This window comes from Helicoverpa armigera, chromosome 11 (genome assembly GCF_030705265.1).
Source record: "Helicoverpa armigera isolate CAAS_96S chromosome 11, ASM3070526v1, whole genome shotgun sequence".
Lineage (NCBI taxonomy): Eukaryota > Metazoa > Arthropoda > Insecta > Lepidoptera > Noctuidae > Helicoverpa > Helicoverpa armigera.
The window spans coordinates 4,545,824-4,572,778 of record NC_087130.1 but is presented as its reverse complement, the minus strand read 5'-3'; the positions used below and the strand labels follow the sequence as shown (position 1 = coordinate 4,572,778).

The 26,955-nt window shown below is 34.2% G+C and overlaps 2 protein-coding genes across 2 annotated transcripts in view; one reads left to right on the top strand and one right to left on the bottom strand.

Annotated features, from left to right (window-relative positions):
* The window catches only part of LOC110370089 (ATP-binding cassette sub-family G member 1), a 46,220-nt gene extending 28,508 nt beyond the window's left edge, over positions 1–17,712 (top strand). Inside the window, exons 3-10 of the mRNA XM_021325819.3 lie at positions 8,286–8,406; positions 8,565–8,822; positions 10,366–10,552; positions 13,429–13,543; positions 15,191–15,577; positions 15,867–16,031; positions 16,388–16,644; positions 16,951–17,712. Of these exons, the coding sequence (XP_021181494.3) occupies positions 8,286–8,406; positions 8,565–8,822; positions 10,366–10,552; positions 13,429–13,543; positions 15,191–15,577; positions 15,867–16,031; positions 16,388–16,644; positions 16,951–17,292 (1,832 nt within the window). The 3' untranslated portion in view covers positions 17,293–17,712. The remainder of the gene's footprint in view (positions 1–8,285; positions 8,407–8,564; positions 8,823–10,365; positions 10,553–13,428; positions 13,544–15,190; positions 15,578–15,866; positions 16,032–16,387; positions 16,645–16,950) is intronic.
* Positions 17,713–19,082: 1,370 nt separating this feature from the next.
* LOC110370091 (serine/threonine-protein kinase RIO1) lies at positions 19,083–24,245 on the bottom strand. The gene is made up of 4 exons (XM_064036834.1): positions 24,025–24,245; positions 22,763–23,914; positions 20,767–20,950; positions 19,083–19,900 (listed from the first exon to the last, which is right to left on the bottom strand). The coding sequence occupies exons 1-4, from the start codon at positions 24,085–24,087 to the stop codon at positions 19,737–19,739; spliced, it is 1,563 nt and encodes a 520-aa protein (XP_063892904.1). The 5' UTR covers positions 24,088–24,245; the 3' UTR covers positions 19,083–19,736.
* Positions 24,246–26,955: the final 2,710 nt, after the last annotated feature.

Genomic DNA, 26,955 nt, shown 5'->3' with positions numbered 1-26,955 from the left:
ATCATTTTGAAAGTGTAAGGGTTTGATCATGGGTAAGGCCACCATCAGTCTATAGTTCTGCGAATTTGGAATATTTTAAATGTGATAGGAATGTTATTTTTAATTTAAGTTCCGTCAGAAATCAAATTGCTCTGTGAATACTCTGAATATTTGAAATGCAAAATGATAAACAAAACAATAAATCAAAGCTTAGATTTGAAAATCGAAAACCTAGAAAAACAAGAAGTCTTTATCGATATTAAATAACCTGTCATCAGTTATTATAATTCAAAGGCAACGTGTGCGCTAAATACTTAAATTATAGCAATTTTTTGTTATTAATTTCATATAAACTGTGCAAAAAAAAACACGATAACTTATTACATTGGAAACAAATCTATTCTAAATGTAAATTATAATATGGAAATTATTAATTACTGAATAAATTAATTCGAACCGCAGTTTTTTCATCGTCAATCGAAGTTTTTTGTACTGCAAGAATTACATAAAGCGAGTATTTACAATGAGGCCAACTACCTCATAATTCAATACACGAACCATTTACTCAGACGCCGGAAGAACATCCGTGGTACAACGTAAACCGGTTATGTATGGGAATTTTACAAAACAATATGGATGTTAATTAGCATAAATATGGCAATGGATTTCACTTTTAACGCTGCTTCTTTTAGTTATTTTTAGAGATATTTATTTAAATTTCTCTTCGGGTCGACCGAAAGCTTCTTGTTGATACTCGGTAATTTTACAATCGACAATGATTAACGTTCATTCCTTCTCTGTATGAGAGGAGGTCTGTACCTTTCAGAGAAAAATAAAGTCTGATGATGACGAATGATTTTGTGTGCGTCTTTGAATATGGCTCCTATAACTTATGCTTAGGTATGTTGCTCCAATCATCATTGGTGGTCCAATACCTGGAGTAGTCGGTAGTACAAAAAAAAACGACTTTTCCAGACCAGAATTCAGAGGGAATTCAAGGAAAATTCCATTTCCCAAAACTGACTACACTATTATTGCAATTTTTTTACGAAATGTACACAGCCTCAATTTTCATTACCTAGGTTTTTTTCGTTGTGTTTCTAGCCGCTCAAACACATACGATTAGAATAAAAGGAAAATTTTGTAAATAGTAATGAGTTGCATACACCTAAGTCGTCAATCAGATGCAGCTGCGTATTACGTAGGTACTTACATGCAATGTGATGGTAAACAATACGATTGTGTACTCCGGTCAGCGGATGTCACACAAATCCATTCGGTATTCGTCACACGTGCGGTGCGTGACAGTTTTGTCTATCACTGATCTTTGAACTTTCGTTATTTGTTGATGGTTTTAGTTAATATGATTTAAAATTTAACTTTACAAAAGACGACAAAATACTTCATTAAAATATTTTCACAAAAAATCTGCCGATTACTGAAAACAAAAAAAAATCTAAAAAAATCTTCTAGAGGAAAATTATTTGCAAGTTTTATTTATTGGACGTTGCAGTATTATTTTATTGCCGAGTATCTTATAGGTACAGATACCTAATACAGTCAGTCTTTACGAGCACGGTACACAATTATAAATCACCCGAAACAGTAGTTTTTAGTCAAATAAGAATATTACATCCATAAAATATCCAGCTACAGTTTTATTAATAATTAAGTTTGAAGTTAATTACCAGTGTAACACTGGCCGCTACCTCGCAAAGGGACCGTGACCGGCCGCGGTGAATGAATCATGCGCAAGAGTCGACGTAGGCAGATCAGCATTCTCCCGCCAAAATACCAGTATGGCGGACACCGTCGTTTTTTGATGTATATCTCAAATAACTGGAATTGCAACTTTGTTGTAAGAGATAACAATATAATAATTTAATTAGCACGACTTAAATAATTAATAAGTAAATGTTAGAGGTTGCTACGTGTTGCTACGGTTTACGTGAAGTGGAACATGACATTAGTCATATTATCCGCACGGGGAAAAAAGATATGTAACAATGTATTTTAAGTAAGTATGTTATGAAACAAAACCTAAGTCTTTACCACACATGTACTATAATTTAGGTGTATATCAACCTTGTTAGTATGCCTCTGACATTCGCACTCTAAAAATAGAATTGCAACTTTCACCGAATTTAGAGAATTTTGGCACTGATTTCACGTTACATTGTGTCGTGAACTCATGAAACTGAAATTGTTCTATTTTCAGCATGCACACCAATTGCACACACGAGACGTTTCTAATGAGATAATTTTAGATGAAGACACACGTGGATGTGTTTGTACGGAAGCAGACAAACGAGCCGTGCATTCGGAAATCGATTAACGGCTGCCCCAATATCCTATCTACAGTTAGAATTTTAACATTACAACCAAACAAGTAATGGCAACTTCAAAATGGCACGTTAAACTGTAGGTCCCGGCTGTCATTGAACAACCTTGGCAGTCGTTAGGTACGGGTAGTCAGGAGCCAGTCAGTCTGACGTCAGTCTAACCAAGGGGTATTGGGTTGCCCAGGTAACTGGGTTGAGGAGGTCAGATAGGGCAGTCGCTTCTTGTAAAGCACTGATAGTCAGCTACATCCGGTTAGACTGGAAGCCGACCCCAACATAGTTGGGAAAAAAGGCTCGAAGGATGATTAACCAGACAAGTAATGCAAAATTTCTATATCTAGTGAGTAAAATCACAGACAAATTATTGGGAAAGGCTGCAGTACCTAAATCGAACGGATGAACGAATGAAGGCATTAAGCAAGCCACGACACAAAGTTTATGCAAATGAATAATTACTTAAAGCAATCGATAAATCACAAACAACCAAATACATAAATCGTGAACTTACGATTTTTTACGTCCATTAAGAAAGGGAAGCAGTTAACAGCGCTATTCAATAAATTAAGACAAATGTACTGGCTCTATGCACTAATTGTTTTGATTTATACGCATTGTGAAGTTTCTATCATCAGTTTATTTAAATTAGGCAGATATTTATTGGAAGACCTTCGTATTTCGCGCACACAGATAAAAAGTAGCCTTCCTCCATAAAAGGGAGATCCAACAGATTTTTTCGGTCTTCGGTCTCAAATCGGATCTTCTATTTGATAGATAGATCGATAGTCAATAGACTAACTCACAGAACTGGGATACCAAACAATCAAGACAACTTTATAACTGTATAAGCATTTACAGTACCATCAAGTATTATGGCGTTAACACTTGAAAGAATATCCACCACTATGCTAAAACCAGACCTTTATTTGGAAGTGCCCTAAATAAACTCTTTTGCAAAAAAAACGGGCACCTATGCGAAATCTTAGTTTTAAGGACTTTACGTGTATTTCAAAGGGTTTTAATGATTGTAGTATGTTTCTAGCATCAAAAGAGTTAGCCTAGCATGCGTGAGAGTGTATTCTAAATTTGAATTTTGTACAATTGCTAAGAAATTGGTTAAACCTTGTTTTGGACTAATTGCTTGCAGAAGGTTCGTCGGTGTTTTGAAAAGTTTTTGAAGTGATTTTCAGGAAAATGATAATGCAGTTTTAATTAATGATTAATGTACTTTTTTGTTAGATCAAAACATTTTTGAAAAACTATGCGTATTTGATAAAATTTTCACCTGCTCTAAATGGACTGTACTGATGATTGATGGCAATGTTAAGAGTTTCGGTATTTTAGTGTAAAGCATTCTATTGTTTAGATATTGTACCCACGTGTTTTAAAAAATCGCTTTTTCATAAATAAACACTATTTAGAAGAGTATCAGTACCTTTGGCTGCGATAAAACCAATTTAAAGTAAGCAGTGCCCATCACAACTCGTCTCCTATAGGACTTTGACATTTTTAAAAGTCTTGAAATTCTACAAAGTACAGAAAATAGCGCATAGACTGTGAGCACGAAGTTTTAAGGTCTCGTAATTACTGATTTTTAAACAACCTCGTCTCTTGGGAAACTCCGTAGACCTCTGAAGATCTATGAGTCTGAGCGTTCAAATAGCGTGTTTTCATCCCACGGATATTTTATCAAATGAACTTGCCAACACCCTGATTATCTGGCATCTGCAGCACTTTCTTGCTTAAATCATAACAATAATTGGCTAGCTGCTCATTTCTTAAGAAACATACGTTTGGCCAATAATTTTGATTTCTTGACACCCTTTCAGCTAAATCGTTGTTTAATAACCCGATACCTATGGAGTTATCGAGAGCTTCAACGAGGCAATAATTTGACTTTTTAGATAGGTTTAACCCTCCTCATCATTTTTCATGTGGTTAATTTTAACATTTATCACAAAATTTGGTATTTTTTAAATGTCAAAGTCCTATAGGAGACGAGTTGTGATGGGCACTGCTTACTTTAAATTGGTTTTATCGCAGCCAAAGGTACTGATACTCTTCTAAATAGTGTTTATTTATGAAAAAGCGATTTTTTAAAACACGTGGGTACAATATCTAAACAATAGAACGCTTTACACTAAAATACCGAAACTCTTAATATTGCCATCAATCATCAGTACAGTCCATTTAGAGCAGGTGAAAATTTTATCAAATACGCATAGTTTTTCAAAAATGTTTTGATCTAACAAAAAAGTACATTAATCATTAATTAAAACTGCATTATCATTTTCCTGAAAATCACTTCAAAAACTTTTCAAAACACCGACGAAGCTTCTGCAAGCAATTAGTCCAAAACAAGGTTTAACCAATTTCTTAGCAATTGTACAAAATTCAAATTTAGAATACACTCTCACGCATGCTAGGCTAACTCTTTTGATGCTAGAAACATACTACAATCATTAAAGCCCTTTGAAATACACGTAAAGTCCTTAAAACTAAGATTTCGCATAGGTGCCCGTTTTTTTTGCAAAAGAGTGTATTTACATAGCCACAGCCATTATAGTCTTTACATCGTTAAGTTAAAATTATAATGTCGTCAGCTTGTCGCGAGGCAATTTCTCGTGAAGAGAAAATGGGGCTTTATAAGCAAGGTGCTTATTATATTTGCATCAGCTTAGTCTTTGTTTATGGTCGTTAAATCTCAAAGCGAAACAGAAATAGGTTTGTTAACCTTTTCAAACCCTTTTGATGGCTACCAAGAAACTATAAAGTTAAGGAAAAGATTCGAGTCAATTGTTAGATTTTTATTGAACCAAGCCGGATTCGAATTATCAATCAAGAAACCGCAGGTGCCAATAAAATTCATTAAATCTTTATATTCTACACTCTACAGATATCTGCTTACAATTTTAAACCTTCAAAACCGTGTCCTATATCCTCTAAAGTTCTTGCTAAAGTTAAGGCTACAATATAGAAAAAGTTACATTCATATTATTCCACCACAAATCCATGCCATGCTACAAAGAAAGTCATACTAACTAAGATGTAGGGATTAGGTAAGTTCATCATTAAGCCAGTAATTATAATTCTTATCACGTCTTAGTGCAAGAGTCAATAAACTGTATGCCATAGACACGTGTCCATTGGCCGGTCACCAAGTATTTCTGCATCATTATACTCTTTAGTGCAGTTTGCGTCAGCCCATATATGACACGCATACGAGATCTTATCGCATTGCCTATTGCAGAAGGTACCTACCTACATAACAATGCGGGACAACCTACCTATATATACTTTTACGTGTATATTCAAGAGGAAGTTTTTAATATACATACATTGGGCCCTTAAGGCTAAAGATTGCGATCAGGATATTTTAAAGACAGGTACGGTATAAGATCAGCAGAATTATTCAGCTATGGATGGAACCACTAGTTAATAGAAAACACTGTTAATTCTATCTTCTGGTTACCATTTCAACTCCACTAAGGTAAGGTCCCTAACTGTTCTTGGTATCTACCTACTGACTACATTCCATGCAGAAATATTCTCAGCAAACCAATCAATTTTAATAATCAATAGATATTTAATCGATTCACGCCTCAAACATCTCACACTAATCGAATGTTTTCGACACACAAGTTCAAGGTGCGAATACGGTAACTGTTTCTTTAATAAGACGTGCAAATCGATTACTACCTATGCCAGCTATGCCTTTCATGTTTTGCCCATACAAACTCGCTTCACAGTTATCCTCCTATTTACCACTTCTGGGAAAGATATTTCCTTGTATCTGGAAATAAAACGACTACAGTGGAACGCCGGTTATCCCCATTCATAGGGACCGGTGTCAATTGGGATAATCGATAATTCGGATAATCGTTTTTTTTAATGTTGTTTCAAATTTTTTTTTGTTATCTTTTTTTTTTTAATTTTCTTTATTTTTAAGTTTCCTTTGTAATAAAATTACTTACCTACTCTGATTTATGTAAGTCACTTTTGAAGTCGTGTAAATCAAATAAAAAAAAATCGTACATAGACCGGTATTAAAGAAAAACGAACTGTCATTTTAGTATGTTGCAGCCCCATCAGGCCTTAAAAAAAATACAAAGTGTAAAAATTCACAACAATATTAGAAATACATACTTAGTAGGTTAAGACCGATTCCGACAATTGGCGATTCGATTAATCGGCGTTGTACTGTATATCGATTACAGCAAAAGTCTTATCGATTCTCGGTTGTATCTCCAGGATTCTAGTGGCAAGGTGCGATGCACTAGTCGGGTCACATAACTGTTTCTCAGCCGAAGCCCGCCAAGAGCCGTGGTGCTTTTCCGCGATCCATTCGTTTAGTATGAGAAATTTGCTGTTCCATTTTAAAAATAGGTTAACATTTTCCTGCTTGAATATTTATGTTTTTTATTTGGAGCAGTTGAGTGGGTCAGCAAATGAATTTGAAAATTAACGAGTATTTAATGAATCTTGATATTCCAAAGAATTGTGACAAAAATAATAAAAGATACAGTGTAGTTTTTATATAGTTATTTTTTCTAATTGTTAATATTAAAAAATACATTTATTTACATAAGTACATGTTTAATAAAAGATAAAAAATACAGTATAGCTATACAGACTATTCTTTTGTGTTGCCATGCTAACAGTTAAGAAAAAAAGGTTATTGTGAAGAGCCTCGTAGCAACTGAAAGTACATAATTGTATAAGGACCTAATTGTTTTAAAACAATTATTTCATGTAATTTGCTGAAAAAATGCGTATTTATTTTATTTTCTCATAATTACCTACATTCAATTAATCTTCTATTGAAAGTAATCATATAGAATTAAACACAATAAGCTTTGTGTTTAAACCAATTATTAACCATTATCACGTAAAATAACACAAATTATACCTGTATATAAGTAATTTGACGTCATTGGTGTCATTCACGGTGTCACTATTTTTCATTTAATTGGATATTATTTATTTACATAAGTAAGTAGAAGATTACTACCCATAGTATTATATAACACTAAAAACTTTTCAGATTTTAAAATAAAAAAATCCCAACTAACATTGACATTGAAAAGGCGTACGTAATCCTTAAAAAAAATCCCACATTGCACTTGAATGGTTTCTTGGTAATCAAATAACTGCACTGGGGAATTTCTGCGCTCAAATCCTACATATACCATTATAGTACGATGCACTATTATGTTCTGTACTGCAATGTCTAGGTCAATGAACTCTGTACGCACGTATGAATCTCTTTTCATTTACGTAACCGACTTTGAATGGAAACTTTATTGAACTTTGTCGACTGAATTTTCTGACTTCAGCTCATCTATTTAAAAAATAATAATTAACCCTACTTATAAAAAAGGCATCCCTTTCGGCTATAAATGTGGCATAATCATGACAAAAAATATTAAATATGGCTTTGTCTTATTTACGTTAATATCTGAGAAACTAAATCTTGCTTCATAATTCTTGCAGAATAGTTTCGCAATTTATAGATTATATCTGGTAACAGACAACTAATAGACACAATACTATTGCAATTACCTTTTTCTTGCTTAAACCGCAATAAACTTGTTAACGGAGTAAAATGATTTAGAACAATATTATTACTATACCTATGTTTCAGTTAAATAAAAAGAGAAATAAAACGATTTGGCACTTACTTCTAAAATAAATTGGACACTATTAATGTCGCATTCTCCAAACTTCCTAAAGCTTAACTTAATTAAACTTTATTTTGACTTTTAGATATTGACGACTTCTGTAGATACTAACCACTTCACTGTTCACGATTCAGACACAATAGTTAAACAATCGGTGTGTATCAAATATGACTCATGGGACAGGGAAGTTACTAAAATTGAGTACCCAGATGACTATGGTAATTGTCATCATCTGAGTTATAAGATCTTATTTACATTACTTATGGATAACATTATTTCTTTTCAGGACCGCGGAAGGTGGTGGTCAAGGGTGTGGATGGCAGGTTCACATCAGGCCAGCTGGTAGCCATCATGGGACCTTCGGGAGCTGGCAAGAGCTCGCTACTCAATGCATTGTCTGGATACAGGTAAGAACGGCAAATAATTTTCAAAACCAATTCAAAACCTACGTTTGGTACTGTAGTCGTTCAAGAAAAGCCAAGACACGCTTAAAACGTCCAGGGTTGAGTAGATGTTACGTATTAAATTGTTAGGAGTCGTAACATTTTTGTTTTCCACTTCTCAGATCTGCAGGTGTGTCAGGAGAACTTCTGGTAAATGGGCAGCCAAGAGACGAGCATCATTTCCAGAGATCGTCCTGTTACATAACCCAAGAGGATTTACTCCAGCCATTGCTGACAGTTCGCGAAGCCATGGATGTGGCAGCCAGGTTGAAAGCGCCCAAAGGATCTAAAGCACCTTCAGAAGAGATTCTTCAAGAAATGGGCCTATTGGAACATCAGCACACACGAACAGATATGTTATCGGGAGGACAGAAAAAGAGGTTGGTTTGTTTTGTAACCTTTATGGTAATGCTGGCCGGTAACATTATAGTTCGAAGTTTAAACTGCTCGTGGCTTAATTTTAAGCCTTCAAATTTAATCAAGTTAAATCTTCTAACTCCCATAAAGTTTGCCAATGACCTAGTAATAATGCGAGTCGCAAAAGACCTCGGTTGAGAAAGTTGGCCTAATATTCATATTAAGGAAAATTCGAGATCTTTTTAGATTTTTATCACCTTCATCCGTTGAATTAACATAATTTGCTTAAGTGTTTGCGTAACAATTATTTTGGCAGGTCCTTAGTTAGATGAGTTATGGGCCTCAACCGGGCACAAATCTAGCCTTGCAGTATTATAAAGAATTATTACAAAAAATTCGATCGTGTGACGTATGTGATCGTGTCTTTAGATCAAATTGTGTTCTGTTTTCCTTGCCAATATAATAAACTCGACAATAGTTTTGCAACTATTATTGTCGGAACAGTGTCCTAACGTCGTCGGAAGAAAATTTCCCACATTTGTTTTAAAAAAACTGACTTGGGAAACATTGCATTCTGCAGCTGTCGCATAGAGTATTTAAAGATACTGCTGTTATTAAACAATTGGTACGGACTGTGTCTTTAAACGAACGGAACAGTTGTAAAACCCTAATAAAATTGCATGAAACTAGGACCTTTAGTAGATACTATTGTGATTCACTTGTGCTTTTATTTTTTTGTATTTTTGAGGTAGTAGAAAGAGTAGTAGGTAGTTGAGAGTAGTCTACATAGCATACCAAAACATATCACAGGGATATTGTAGCCAAGTCATAATCAACAAGGATGCACAAATTGTGGTCATGATTCATGGTTTTCTCGTAACTGACAGCCTTGTGCAAACTTCGAGTGTTATAATTATAGCTCCATGCATCATGCGCTGCAATTATAGATACATCGCAAACTCATATTTTACCAACATTTTATTACCATTATGATAATGATCGTTTAGGTTTCTCAATTTTCGTTTACTATGTAGTACCTAGATATTTACTTTGTATATTCAATTGATTAACAAAGCAACAGGCTTTCTAAACTCATAAAAGCAATAAAGCTTCCTTTCATAAAGTGGATTCGGAGGACCAGAAAAACTAAAACTCTGCAACATAGCAAAGTATTTTATGACTACTAATCACAGGAACTACTCAATAGATTTCACAAATATTCACCCATAGAAAGAAACTTAACTGCCCCTAAATCCTGTCCGGTAGGATGTTCAAGTAGACGGAATGGCTTTATGAGATTTAGTAAATACAAAGCACCATGAAATCATGTCTTCCTTGGCGGACATTTCAATATTAGAAGTTTGTCCGATGTCCTAACATTTCAAAAGCTGTTAGGGATTATTTAGTTGTTTGGATTATGTAGTATAATTTCTTCGACATGTTATATTAAAAATTCTGTAACCCAGATGAAAAGAAGCCACTCATAAAAGTACAATAAACTCCGCACCCATTTACTTTATCAAAGCATCGCTGAATATCTAATCAATCTCCCTTTCCCTCTTCCAGGTTATCAATAGCATTAGAATTAGTCAACAACCCTCCAATATTCTTTTTGGACGAGCCTACGAGTGGACTCGACACAGTCACAACAACACAATGTGTGAAAGTGCTGAAACAATTGGCCAGGCAAGGGAGGACCGTCGTGTGTACTATACATCAGCCCGCGGCTTCGCTTTTGGAGATGTTCGATCAGGTGAGACTTGGGAATACGTCTATAGTATATCTCTGCCATCTACACGGGACCAGAGTCCCGGACTTTAGGAAGGCAAACGTGGGGCCGGATTCAATGCTGAAGCACTATTGGGAGACCACTTATTAGAAAGTAACGGTGATATGTAACCGATTTTACGTAGAGGTTCTTTTTTAATTCCATTATTAATGAATCTATTAAAATTGGAAAACTGTTCTTACATTGAAAACTCTGCATGAGGACCGTTACGTCGAGCCTGCAGTTTCCCACTTCTGCTTACATCCTATTTACTTGGCTTAATGAAATTCTAGATACGACTCTATAGTTAGACCTCGGCACAGGAAAATACTTTAATTTTATGAAAAGGTACTTAGGTATAAGTTTGCAGGTACATAAACACAGCTTAAGCAAACCATACCTCCCAAGATTAATCAGCGTCAGCTTTGCATATTAAGCTTTGAGATTTTCGTGGCTTTCCTTATAGTGTATGTTACCAGCAATTTATTATGAGGGTACATAATGCATTTACCTGCACGTAAATTTTATATTAATAAAACATTTAACGAACTTGCAAAATGCTTGGTTTTCACATTCAGTATTAAGGCACCGAACGTTTTCCTCAAGTCTTATGAATGGACTAAGAAATTAGGTACATACTAACGTACTTTAGTTTGATATTATTTATTAAGAAGAACAAGATTTAATCGTAACTTACTTATTTGTACCAGGCTAGACTTGGCAGAAGGACGGAAAACTAGAATTTTAATTTAATTTTTCGAATGTAGCTGCCCCGTACCTCGTTATTTTTATTATTTATCATTTGTTTTAGGTGAATAGTCGGTGCATTAAGAGCATTTTTATGTCAAGATTTATTATTTTTTTAAAAGATCGAAACATATATCTAAGTGTTATAAAGAAAAACTAAAGACTATTATTACAAAAGATAAATGTTAGAATACCATTAAAAATTGCAATGTTCATTTTATGTTCGAGTAACATACCGTATTATTATCATATCATTATTAGTCGGAATTATTATGAAGTTATTAACTCGTCCACACCTTCAATCGTGAGTTATTGTTGAAGGCATTATGAATTTATGTATTTTAGTGTTGCTAGGAATCGCACTATATAGTAATATGTAATTATAATTATGTAGACACAGATTATTGCCTGGTTACTATGCTTAAGCCTTATTTTGAGCATTGCTGAGAATCCTACCTCTATAGATCTCCTGTAATCTAAAAAAAAATATGGTAACATTTTTTTTACAAACTGTTGCCGAGCTAAGCCCATCTCTGTTTTACAGCCAAGTTTTGAAGTTTGAGGTTCAGATTTGCTTGTAGGTTGGGCCTTTCTGTAAATTGTTTCTCACCAGCAGTTTTACAGTAAGGTACTTTCCGTAATCAGTGGTTTATTGCTATTATTAGGTTGTCTCTAAGCAAAACGGGGACATCCAACTGTGAACTTATACATAAACCTACAACTCTGTTGATCCTTTTGTAGATTACAGGCGAGATGCCATGACGTTATATATCACGTAGGTATTTTAATTAATTCCAGTTATAATTATAAGAATCAACAAGAGGTTACATTTAATAAGTTCGTGACGATCATAGCGGGTTGCGTGTGACTACCATTGTTTCATTAGCTTAGTGATTATTTACATAATAACCGTAATTACCATTATTATACAATACTCTGTGATTTACTTTGACGTTTTCTTCTTCTTATTTTACTTTAAAATACCTACAAAAGTTTAATAATAAAAATCGTTGTCTACATGATTCAATGATGGAATAGGTGTTAACAATTCTTATGGACGTGTTAATGAGTTGGTTTTCATACATTTTGCATGCAACGGTATTGAATTTTCTTTATATTTAGTGAATGGCTAGATAAATAAAAATGTTAGCGTTAACTCGATACCTATATATCTACCTATGTAAAGGTGATACATATCTATATTTGAACGAATCGAGCAATCACAGCTCTCAAGCGTTTTGGAAAAACCCAATTCTCTAGAGAAGGTTCGATCTAATAAATCTCTAGGTTTATGCTGATATATATCCTAGACTACTTGTATCCACAACTTTTACAAAAATATTGCGTACCAATAAGAAAAATATCATTCCGTTATCGCATGCTATTAATGAAAGTTTAACACGAACCAATCAATTCTCGAATGATACAGATCCTCTGCTAACGACCTTTCACCAAGTTGTGTTGTCAATAGGCCGATCCCAATAAGCTATCTATCTATTATTTTGCTCATTAAGTTTTGACCTTTGTCCATACAAGTCACGTCAAATTCCTAACCCAAGTTAGCAAAACCAACAAATGGATAGAATATTTGGGTTGGCCATTAGCCATCACATACAGCCACAGCCAACAACTTTGCCGTCATATATTTTCGTGACAAATAGTCATAATGTATCAAAGAATACAATGTTGCTGATTATTTTTATCAAGATCACACGTGTAAGTACATAATTAGGACAGGAAAACTATGTTGCTAAAGGTCAGATTTGGCTTGATTAAGCGTTGCAGTTGTTGCTACATCTCATTAGAAGCTTTGCAAGTTTGTTTAGTTCTAACAAAATAGGCAGGTTTTCAGGGTTGACAGGGAACAGAATCGAGCCACATTTATATTTCTAACCAAATAGGTAAACAGAGTATGGCTTTCAGGTCAGATTGGAAATTACTAAGCAGAGGCTTGTGTGAAGCTGTTGATGTCCTGTCGCTCAAATGATGATGACAGAATTTTGACCAGTATTTTAGGCCTTATGCCAGACTTATACCAGTTTAGACCAGAATAACCCTGATTCCTTTAATTAACAATGAACGACGTTATTGACGGTTTTCCATTTAATTTCCAGGTTTACGTGATAGCTGATGGCTACTGCATATACCAGGGCGACACAAAAGCGATGGTTCCCTTCCTACAGACCGTTGGCTTGCCCTGTCCTAGGCATTATAACCCAGCTGATTTTAGTAAGTAACTTTTTTGTTTTGGTTTATTCACTTAGCTCGTCGTCCTATTTAGGAAACCAGATCATCTTTAAGTAGGATAATAGAGGATTGTTTCCTAGTAGGTGCAGAATTAGGTGCTAACATCGAGAGTAAAGAAAGTTTGCAGGCAGGCGTGAATAGGCGTGAGCGAGAATGTGGATGGTTTTCGTGGGAGTTCTCGTGTATTCAAATCATGTGAATCGAGTTGTCTCGTGATTTCTCGGCAATAGTGTGGAGCCATCAAAACAAAAATGTGTTTTGTGGTTGTCAAGATTAGAATGTTGACACGTGTTAAAGTTATCTGGATTTACATAATTATATAATGATTATTAACTTTGTAGTTCAATACTTAATGACAGTTTGAGAAACGTGGAATGCTCACACTTAGTTGCTAGGTCAATTAGAGCGAGCTGTACCTAATAGTATCAAACAACTGATTTGTCTGGACTGATTATATAGGTACCTAGGTATCTGATGCAACAATAAAAACCGATGACTAAGAAGTAAATTAGTTAATTTTTGTTGTTTGCTAATTTGTCATGTAGCTTAGGATAAAATGTGATGGCATCCATAAATAATATTTGATTAGGTTTGGATTAGACATGTCTACTAAGTATCTCCACATTGCCTATTCTATAAAATACTGTTTGGGTATAGCATTGATTGTGATGACAAAAAGGTATGCAGGCATGCACATTGTACAGTATATTGATTGTTTAATCAAGCTTGGTCCAATTCAAAGTCTTTTACGAAGCAACAATACGATTGGCATAACAATAAAACAATACTTTTGTGTTCGGGTAGATACTGACTATTCACGCCGTTTGACTCGAGTAGGTACCAAAGGCACTACTTCCCTTACCTGGATTAATAGTAGCGAATAGGCTCAATAGGTTGGAGAGACATTGAAAGATTACGAATAGGGATCTGTATGTTGACAGTCCAACTTAAAGCATCATTAAAGGATCCTTTATTTGCACCTATAAATCTTCGACCCTAAAAAATGAAGTTTTCTTTAAGCTGACAAGTTTTTCATGTGGCATTCTTAGTTAATTTAACCGTCTCGTTTTCAACGTGACAGTTCAACGGTCTACCTAATCTGCAAGGGTAAAGAGCGCCACTGAAGGAAAACAAAGCTGAACCCATTTGTTATTCAAATCAGCACCTATCCATTTACTTACGTAAAGTGTTACAGTATTTTAAATATTCCATTGTGATACTGTTCCTCTTAAGTCATATGTTATTCTACGCTGACATAATTTTATAAACGTTTATAAATCTCCTGTTTAAAATGATTTTGTTTTATAATGTCAGGTCTTACTATTCAAAACTATGCGATTAATAACTCTAGTAACATAGAGAGGTTGTTAAATTTTAGCGCTATCGACTACATCTATTTAAAAGGAGATAGAATAGGTATGGTATCTATTCCATACGCAAGTCTATTATTCAAAGTACAAGTTTAATAAACTTTCCAATCTGATTAGGATGTAAAGGAAGTTGAGGCACACAAATCGATAAGACGAACGATATATTTTATAAGCCTTGGACTTCCTTTCAATTCTAATCATAAACATCAAACAAAATTTTCCATAGACACTTACCTAATAAATATTTTTTTACTTACAGTCATAGAACTAACAGAAACCCCAGAATTTATAAACCTATTATCCAAAGAGATTATGAACGGAAAAGTTTACAAATCAGTCAAACTGGATCAAGAGCAGGCAGCCCCTAACACAACACAGATGCAGTTGAAGATCAGCTATGAGACAGAGGATGCTAACGAGACAGAGATAATCCTATCAAATGAAAAGTGTTCCTACAAAGTACAGAAATACGAAGGTTCGAGTGGCTCTGTAAGTTCGCTGTCCAGTCAGCTGTCGAATGGAAATTCTTCGATAGCTTGGATGAGGATGCAGAAACCAGACGCGAAGAAATATTCGGCGACGTTCTTTGAACAGTTTTCGATTCTGCTGCAGAGGATGTTGACACAGATTTTTAGGAATAGGCCAGGTGAGACTTTAACTCTTAATAAACCTTGAATAATATTTGACAAGATTAGGTACATAAGTTGACTTCCGAGAAAGTTTCGTGAATCACTTATTGCCAAACACTTTTATGCTCATGGGCGTAACGATAGACTTTCTAAAAACCACATCAAATAAGAAAAAATAACTAGGCTCCAAGGACCCTATGCACCCGATTATAAAGCCCAAGTTTTCATTCTCAAGGACCTTGATTCTGAAACCTTAAGATAAACTTTTCAGTAACAGTTTTAAATGAATTTGTTCCACAATTCCAGGTCTCTGCATCCAGTTCATTCACCACGTGATGTGTGGCCTACTAGTGGGGATCTGCTTCTTCAACATGGCGAATGACGGCACGCAGATGTTCAACCACCTCAAGCTGTGCGTAGGACTCGTCATATTCTTTGCGTATACGCAGATTATGGTCCCTGTTCTTGTTTGTGAGTACTTTGAGAAAATAATTATACTACCAAATAAGAATATGCTAAAACTAACTTTGGAGTAACTGTATTATCATTATCACCAAATAGCGAATGTATCCTAACGAGTAAATTCATAAAAAATGGCGTGAAATCATCTACACAAGACCAAAATGATTTAAAATAGACTTGAAACATTTGAACTTAAAAGGGTCAAGACGAGTCTCTCGCCCGACTACTTAAACACCACTCTAGTTTTTAGTCAGCTAAAATTCTTGCTCTATCATACACTGCAGAAATATTTAAAGTCGAACTAAGTTTGAGAATTTTGTGGTCGAACCTTTGCAACAAACTAATCAACATCTTCATGATTCCAGATCCCCAGGAAGTGAAACTAGTAAAGAAAGAGCACTTCAACTGCTGGTACAGCCTGACCCCATACTACGCCGCATTAACAGTCTCCAAGCTTCCCGTACAAGTGACGTTTAACATCATATTCTCCACCATCGTATACTTTATGGCCGGAGTACCGTTCTCTGTAATGAGGTTTCTTGCCTTCTGCCTCGTGGGCAACGTTGTGTCTTTGGCAGCTGAGGGCATGGGCATGGCGATTGGCTCTGTGTTTAATGTTACGGTGAGTTCACTACTATGTTATCTACTGTTCACATTCTACAAGGAGCTTTCGCATCCTTCTTTTGAGAAAAAATCATTAAGGACTCGCACGGAAGGAAACACGAAGGAGTTGACCAAGAATCCTAAGTGGTCCGGGTCAACTCCAGAATCCTTTTCACAGTTATCTGATCATTCAAAAACTTTTCACAATATTTTTACCTCCAGACTACCCAACGCTCAGTTGTTCTACACGTTACTCTTCACTGGTATTACCATTATCTTCATCTAAGGAATTTTTATAATAATCTTTGCATTCTCTTCATTTCAGAATGGCTGCGCCATCGGACCCTCGGCCATCGCTCCATTCCTCGGCCTCGCCATCTACGGATTCGACTTCGCTCACGAGATCCCTCTTCTTATGAACATCCTTATGAAAACCTCTTTCATCAGATGTGGCATAGTCGCCATGGTCCTAACAATTTTCGGCTTTGATAGACAACCATTAGATTGCGAAGACATGTATTGCCATTTCGCCAAACCCGAGGTTTTAATCAAATACTTAGATATAGAAAACAGTTCGGTTTGGCTAGAAATAGCAACAATGTTGGGTATTATGTTGGTCTTCCGATCTATGTGTTACATCGGCCTAAGATGGCGATTCGCTACATGATTTATATAACTATAGAGCCTTGTACGCGTCCCTTCAAATTGTGATATAAGCATTACACATTTCTGTTAGTACAAAATTATTATTTTCTTGTGATCAGTTTATGTTAAATTATTGTTTAAGCTTTAGGTATTTATGTCACGTAATATTCTTAATTATAGTTAGTTTGTATTCACATTTACTCCGAACGGGTGTTGTCTCGAATTTTGTACTAAGTTTATGTTATTTAAATTATTGTAAAACGTTGAATATAAATCACAATAAGTCTTTGTGGGAACTTTACACCTAATCATTAAAATATATGGGTAATGGTATATAATCTTGGGTTATGTACGGCCAAAGATACCTACTACATACATCTGTGACTGATTGTTAGAACTAACAAGGCAGTATGCTCATTTCTCTTGCCGTTAATTTAAACTATGCTAAATAAGTATAAATATATGGATTTAATGTGGTAGTATTATACTTAAATCATTTTTAATCATACAATCATGGATATATCAGGAGTAAGAGAATAAATAGTTACACATTTAAGACACGATTTCTTTGGAAACATGTTATATTTTGGTTTATGCTAAGTTAATATTCTGTAAATACTAGAAATAAGAATGTTCGTCTTAGATATTATTTGGTTAAAACATGTTAATTTTGGGACCATTATTTGTGTGATATTTATAACTATGCAGCCCAGTACTTTAATAAAATGTATGTTATTTTAATTTCACCTTTGGTGTTGGCATTTGATGACTGTGTAATGTAAAATTATAATCAAGTGTAGGAGTATTTCCAACTAGCGGATTTTCGCGTAAGGTATAGACGCCAGCAGGTCAACCTACCCGATAAATATATGACAAACTTTACCATCGAACATTAACCTTCCCTTATTGTAATAAGGTTGAAAATCTATTGAAGAAAGACATATTGAGAGAGGTTGACGTGCTGTTGCCTATACCTACATAGTCTCGGTTCTTCTACGCCTGACAAGGGTGAACATTCTCTGTATGAATGTTATTAGTTATTATTTTGGGTATTATTTGTAATCGTAGGTATGTCGAATACCAAAACTTTAAACTTCTTAAGAACTAAAAGAAAATTTATATGTAACGTGCTTATACGCAAGAATTTTACTGTCGTAGTGACATTTCGGATGTAAAATTAAACTTTCTGTCACTCATTCCTATTAAATTAAAGAAATAACAATAAGTAATGGTAAATGGTAATTTAGATTTAAAAGCTGTCACACAGCGTTAAATAAACGTGATATCTTTAATTTATAATAAATATATTATAGCTTTTAGTGTATGTAAAATATATTTGACATTGATTAAAGTCCACTTCTACAAAATACCACTTTATATAGTAGCAAATTATGAACTTTTCTGAATTATGTAAAGGATATTAAAACAGCAATTACATAAGCCGTTAGTGGAATTATATTAAAGCTGTAAATAAATCCCTTCAATAAGGTTTAGAATCGTATATAGCTGTTATATAAGTGGTGTCCTGATTTAGAAAAAAAAATCTTCTCATAGAAAACAAGGCAAAATAGTCTCTATTTACAAAGCTGACAATTCATACTTATTTGGTACTTTGATCAGATGGTTTAAGGTTCATTTTTCTTCAGCAATCAGACTTTATTGATTGCAAGGGCAATTGAAAACCGTGATAAAAATAGAAATGTTTAAAACAGTGATATTATGAATTTGATTTAAAACAAATGACGGGTTTCATTCGCCTAATCTGTGAATAAGGTATCTTTTTGTACTTTTATATGAAATCAAAACAAAATATAAATTTACAAGTAAATAATAGTTTTATTTATCCCTCTTATGTACGGCAGTTACATTATTGCAATAAGGCACCTGTTTTGAGTGTTGAAAACTAAAGTAAATACATAAATCTGTTTCAACCCTTAAAAAAAATGACAATATTTCATTATGTATGAAATTCAATATGTATGATAAAGCAACTGCAGAATCAGTGAAAATTTTCATGTAGCACAGAAAAAAGTTGGTAACAACAACCCACTTTGCATGTACAAAAACAAAACATCTGTGACTATCTTAAATTAACAACCACATTTTCTAACTAATTAACTACACAAAAGATTATTCATATCTTTATAAACATAAGTAGTAATAATGAACTAATTGAAATATGGTTTGGTGCTGTAAGCCCAATTACTACTTCAGCTACAATGAGTTATCTAAATGAATACATAGAGAAACTGAGAAACAGTATTGACGTTATTAATGGTCAAATAAACTTTAATAAAGAACACATTAGTTTGCAGTCAGAGAAAAAGGGGTATTCTAATCAGTTTAGCTGCTATTATACAATGATACTTACGTACGAAAATACAGTATAGTTAATTACTCTGTTGCTAAAGAAATATTAAATACAATATTTTATATAAAAATCTTTACCTAAGTAAAATAATATGTCTATCTCTTCCCGGCACCCTTGTCACGTCGTTTTTTGACGTGTTTCTTTGTTTTAGTTTTCCTTTTCTCAGCTTTTTCTTCCTTGACAGCTTTTTTCCTTAATTTTTTGCTGTTGGGTGATTCATCTCTGGGTCGAGCGCTGTTTTTGAATTGCTTTGTTGTTTCTGAAAAAAGGTGTTTAGCGGATTTTTCGCTTAATTACTTTTTTGTTGGTATAGAATTTCCTGGGGTTTTTTACAATGATTTAGGAAATTTCGTAGCAGGTGTTGGGTTTTTAGGTGCTGTAGCAAATTATTGGACAAGTTGGATAAATTTTAAGCTTAATTAATGTTGTTGTCAATTTGAAACTAGAATATACAGGGTGTGTCGTTCACAATCACATTAAATCCTATCGCATATACTTCATGATATTCGATGGCGAATTGTAAAAAAAATAACCTAATCCATTCAGTGGTTTAACCACAGGAGTCATTTTTCGTTTTTATAATTTACAACATCATGTGTAAAGCAGAGATAAAGTTAGGAGTATCGAATGTTTTGATCAGTTGACAGCTGTCAGTTTACAAGGGAGAATTTCAGTTGTTTGTAATGACTGATTTTTTGTAAGCACTGGTACTCAGCTGAATCCGGTTAGACTGGAAGCCGACCCCAACATAGTTTGGGAAAAAGGCTCGGAGGATGATGTAATGACTGATTTTTATATGGTGTTCTAATTTTCGCACATTTTTATTCTATTTACTTTGTTTGAAAAATGCATTTTTTTATTTTTACGTATTTTTCTTTATTCTTTGTGTTAATCGACATATATTAACCAGTACATTAAAGCATTTCATTTAATATGATTGTGAACGACACACCCGTTATAACTTCTATTTTCTTTTTGACTAGAATCAACCCAATTTATATTTATGACATGCATAGGTGCTTCTAAAGACCTTAATGAAATAAATGATTTCACTCGTTTTTGACTGACATAGCAAAAGCAACAAAAATATTCATATTGTGAGTTTGTAAATAAGTCAATACTTACGCTCATCATCATCTGACCCCTCAGAACCGCTGTCAGATCCACTGTCAGAAATCTCATCTTCCTGTAGGATGTCCGGTTTCTCAGCTGCGGTTAGGTCTTCATTAAAGCCGGCAATCTTCTTGTATGCTAAGTCTTCTGTATCACCCTTTTTGGCTTTTGTTATGTCTCTCTCATAGTTAATGACCTGGAAAAATATACATTATAACATTACATCTGAGGGCACGGCAGTGCCCCAGCCAAGACTCGAGCAAAGCGGGCACGGCCGTACCATCTTTTCTCGAAGCGTTTCGCGGCTATTTCAGCCCCCTGTATCTTCCATGTGAACAAAGCTAGGAGTTTAGGGTTGACGACCAAGAGTAAGTATTAGAACAAGCTCAGTCCCAAAATTACAAGAAATTTGAATAAATAGTTTACGAGTTATGAGCGATCAAAGTTACACCATTTTGTCACTGACTCACTCACTGACCGATCATCAAAAGTCTAAGGTACTTCTAGCAAACTTAGAACCTTCAAATTTGGCACCAAGATAGGTTATTGGCTACATATAAAGGGAAAATTATAAAAACCTTAAAACTTAATAAAAAAATAGGAAACAAATTTATATTTGCGGTTTTTCAAGAACATTGTGTATGAATTTTGACTGCATTGATAACTTTGTTATTCATTTATGTACAAAATGTTACTATTTGTTTTATTGTTACGTAGTGTGGTATATTGTTATTATGTATTAAATATACATACATATGAATAAAAAAGCTAGGTTAAAATAAAATGAATAATGATAAAATCTTTCATGTTAATGCAGTGCGATAAATACTGCATGCTCGCTCGATAGATGGCGTTGTCCTGGTCTAAATCGCGCTACGGTTTTTAGTAAAAAAAAAAAACAAATAATTTCATGTGATAGCGCCATCTACCTTTGAAATAAATCTCTTTTATTCTAAAAGATATTCGATTAAAAAATTCGACAATTTCGAAATTGTTTAATTTATTTAAAAAAAAATGTTGTTTACGTGCTAGTTTAGGTCTACATATTTAGTTAATTTAATTTGTTATATACTTAGAGAAGAAGGAGACCTACAAAAAATAAATTAGATCCCACCAAAAACATTAAATGTAAAAAAAGCCAATCCTCTACGCAATTCCTCCACCGTAAAAAGTTTTGAGATCGCATAGAAGCCAAGTCCTGTTCAACTTTATTTGTAATAATAAATCAATATTTTGTGACTATATCAATAGTTTTGTTCACATTACAATAATATTGTCTTGGCCATGAGCACAAGTTAATAGTCGCTCCCTGAAATAATGTGTAAATACCATTGAATTGATACATTCTATATGGACATGATTTTACGATTGGACTGATTGGAATTTGAGATCACCATGGACCAAACATGCGTTATAGTAAATGTGCAGTTCATGATTTTGGATGATACTGACTGTCGGTCATTTAGTAACAATTGAAAAAACTAAAAGTATTTAATTCTGTGATATTAAACTTCATGATTGACTTTCACCTCTCCAAGATATGCTGTATTATATTTGTAGTTTATTGTGCTCATGGCCAAGTCAATATTATTGTAAAGTGAACGAAACTATTGATATGGTCACAAAATATTGATTTATTATTACAAATAAAGTTGAACAGGACTTGGCTTCTATGCGATCTCAAAACTTTTTACGGTGGAGGAATTGCGTAGAGGATTGGCTTTTTTTACATTTAATGTTTTTGGTGGGATTTGAACTTATCAAACTATTTTGCATCAAAAAAAATATATTGAGATTGATGACTATGACACATTTCACACTCTAAAAACTATTATTGAACTTAAAAGCACATTAAATGTGTATGTGTATTCTATTTACAGTAAATAGGGTAACTTAAGCAGTAACAATATTGCATGGTCCGTACTAGAAGTGAAAAGGTTGGGAAATAAATGTGGTTACAAAAGCTTACAATTTAGCTTTTGTTTAACATGGGAACAAACAATCTTACCTCAGTTAGCCTTTTAGGAATGTAGATATTTTTGAAGGCTTCCTCCTCAACCTGTTCCTGAGCTGTCATCTCCTCAAAGTTCCTTGCCGCAGCTTTTTCAGACAACTTCTCAAGGCATTCCTCTAAATTATTCTCATTAATTGTAGAATCGGTAATAAAATCAAACAATTCTTTAACAGTTAATGTTGCTACACCCTTCTTTCTAAAGAAGTCTGAAATATTTGTGCAATCTTTACGTAAGAACTCAAACGCATGTGGATGATCATGTTCCACTGATTGTGATACGTCTATGATGACTACGTTCCCTTGATGATACAAAAGATTGAATTCTGATAAGTCAGCATGTACCAACTTGCATATGTTGAACATTTTCCACATCATCATGACTATATCTCTGTATAAAGAACGAGCGGTAGATTGTGATATTTCAACGTCTTTCAATTTCGGTGATGGCCAACCGTCTTCACCCATAAAAGACATAACCAATACATGGCTACGTAGAATCACTGGTTCAGGGACAGTTAGTTGAGCATTATACATTCGTACAAGATTTCTCATTTCTTTCTCTGCCCATGTGCGCACCATCTTACGTGGATTAGACCTACAGTAGCCATTTCTGAATCTGTATTCTCCTGACACATACTTATCTCTGTCCTTGAAGACTAGAATAGATGTTTTGAATATTTTAACAGCATAATCCTTTCCATCTTTAGAGGTTGCATGATACACATTAGCTTCTTTGCCTGTAGAGATGCAACCATTGATTTCATTGATAATGCCTCTATTAAGGAGTTTGAATAAGATCATTTTGGTACGAGGGTCCATGACCTGCTCAGCAGTTGCTCTGTCATGTTTGTCTTTAATCCTAATCCTCTCATTATCGGCCTTTCTATCGTTAATGTCCATGAATTTTTCAGTTTTCCTCGACATTGGTTCGTATTTGTCAACATTGATTTTGTGAACATATTTTTTGAATAACTTTTCGCTCGGCTGGTAGGAACTGACTTTATTAGATGGTGCTTGAGAGTTGATGTTGTTTTTCTTCTTGTTCTGACTGGGATCATCGGAATCGTGAAAGTATTCGTCCGAATTGAAATCGTCATCATCCTCAGATTCACTGCTAAGGTTTTTGATTTGTGGAACATCTGAAAACTGTGGAACATGTGCATGTATTAGAGAGCCCTAAGTATTTCTTAGCTTCATGCCTGGTGATTAAACGTGTAAGGAGCATAGTAATATAGTAAACTGATTCTTGAACTCACCCGAACACTCTTAACCTTAACAGTTATATCTTCCTCGTAATCACTAAACTGGCCTTCCGCCATCGTGACAACAATACTTAGTAAAAGTAGTGAGCTTAAATTATGAAGTCAGGTTTAATATAATAGCTATTTTTGTAGTAAAAATCCAAAACAACCTCTTAGTCCATGTGGATCATGAACTTTTGTTGTTGTATTTTTGACAGTGACATGAACGACAAAATGGCACTTTATTGACAGAGCGTACAATACCTCTGTTCCACGATGTAGTTGTTCTTACTCTGTTCCACGACAATTTTTTAAAAAACTAATTCATACTTTCTTTTTTTTTATTCAAAGTTAGTATTCGATTAGACTTTACAGGATTATAATAATTGATTGTTACAATTTATGAAGATTATTTTGTGGAGTATTTCAATATTCAAACATATACTAAAATTACATACATAGATATTGCATGAATTAATCGTTTCATACATTTACAAAGTCTGTATATCTAGATATAAATGTTCGAAAGCGTCGCTCATTGACAAGTTTGTAGTGGTAATAAGCAGTGTAAAAATCATTAGGCAGACACACTAAATACCTACCTACTTATTGTCCTTTGACTCTGCCTAATCCTTAGGGGAATACAAGCACAACGTATGTCCGTGGACAGGGGAGGCTTGATTGAGTAATGAGCCAATTCAATGTCAATTGGAAAAATTGCGACGTTTTGTTTTATAAATATTTGATCTATCGGATTAATTGGACAATCCCCTGTACTCGGATTGATAACTACCGGTGGACTTTGTTGTCCCTGAAGACTGCCGTATTTTAATTTGAACACAGTTTTTTTTTGTTTTGGCTGAGTCTAATTGGCTGCAATCAAACAAATTTGCAGTCTGTAGGCATGTTCTTGCTAGGGGAAAGAACACTTAGGGAAAATTCACATCAGCTTTTTGGTAAGGAATCAGCAAATAGAAGCTGAAAAATAAGAACATTAAGATTTCATTTGGATCCTGTTACAGTCCTACAAGACGTGTCTTTTAAATTATTTTCTGGAAAATTCCCTTATCTACTTTGAAGGCACATAATGCACGTTTGCTTGACTGCCTAACTGTAACTATTTATGTACATTATAAAAATTAAGCAAAATCATTGCATTGACCGAAGTGGAGGCCTAAATGCAATAGGAAAGATACCGTATCTTTTACCCAGTACCCACGTAGGTGTTGAAGATTTTTCTGTATTATTTGTTACCTAAATGATGAAAGTATCAATTCAGTTCAATATCCTCTAAAATTCAATGAACCAGGAAAAAATCTTACTATCGCATTTTTATTGAAACCAGTACCTTTGTCGTCATCAATAAAGTTTTAGTGAGTCACAATAAATTAACACTTAAAGCTGCATTAGGGAAGTACCTGTTCACAATCTGTTTCATGCAGTTTCCTCTTAATGAACGGTAAGTATGGTAAAACCCCAGTTTTGCAGCTACCAAGAAAGAGAACATGGAATTATTTGAAATTGGGTCGATGTTCAGATGTTTATTATGTTGTTAAGAAAATGTGGGTCTAGGTTGAAAAGCATCAATTATAAGTAACAGAGATTATTGTTGATAGTAATATTTTTATTTACTCTCATCCTTACTTATGTATTTTCAAGTAGATTTATAAACATTGTTAGCATTGTCTGCATACTTAACCCAATTGCTATGTTATTTCTTTGAAATATCTGTTCAAATCCAGCATGTTTTGTGATTTTGGGATGACGTCATGGAAAATATCTGAGATTATGGATGCAGGTGGAAAAAGTATATGACGCACGAGATCGATGAAGGAAAATTAAAATGAATTCCAGACATTTTATTCCTCCTAAACTCCTAACATTCCAAGTATTAGAAGTTGGGTACCTATTTCCTTTTCTTTTAGTGTGTGTGTAATATAAATTATCGCTTACCTCTGCATTTTAGGCATAATTTTAATAGAGTATGGCCTTTAAAGCCTAATAATTTTCATACAAAAGCCTAATTTGCAAGGCACCATTTCGTGAAGGTTGTGCTCATATACCAAGGTATACCTTGGAACTAATATTATAAATTGCAATAAAAACAAAAGTTTAACAAATGAATCAGTGTGTGACTAGAAACTACTTAGACAGCCTGTCTGCAGTCTATCTATGTAGTAGAATCGGTAGGTAGGTATTAGGTATCTAAGAATGTAGCTCAGATGTTTTTCCATTTACGAATATAAATATTTCCTCCATGGTTCATGTGCGTATACTTAGTTTTTCTTTGCTTAAAGATGAATTGTTTTGCTTGAATCCATCGAACTGGATAAAATATCATTAAATATGAAAATAGGTTCGTCCTGTAAAAATATAAAGGAAAGGCACTAAGGAGCTTTACGATGTCACATAGGTCACGGTAATGTGATTGACATTAAACAACATGAAGAAGTAGAAGGTATAAAGTCTGTTACAGGCATTGCTCTCAATTCAAAAGAAGCAAGGACAACAAACGCTAATAATGAAGATGAATTAAACACGAAATACGCTTCAGAAGACAAGAAATTTGGATCAACAATGACGATAATTTCTGATAACTAAAACAATAGAAACATTATGACTTTAAAACTTTTTATTGCAATTTGTTCGCAGTTGATTAGCCATGTAATAAAGGTCAGTGTCGACCTCCATAAGACTAATTAGCGTAGTTATACAAAAAGTAACAGTCAAGGCAAATAAAAAAGGAAATGTAAAAATTAAGGAATCAGATTTGTTCGGAAACCCGTTTTGTACATAAATGGTCTAATGTATGTACGTAGGTATGGTTTCTGCTTCCTTCCTTTAGTAGTTTGGATACGATAATCTTAACACGTGTAAGGCAAGTAGGCAGCAGGCAGCTGCAGTTGATCTTGTAGGGGCGAATGTGAAGTGAGTAAATTTTTTTAG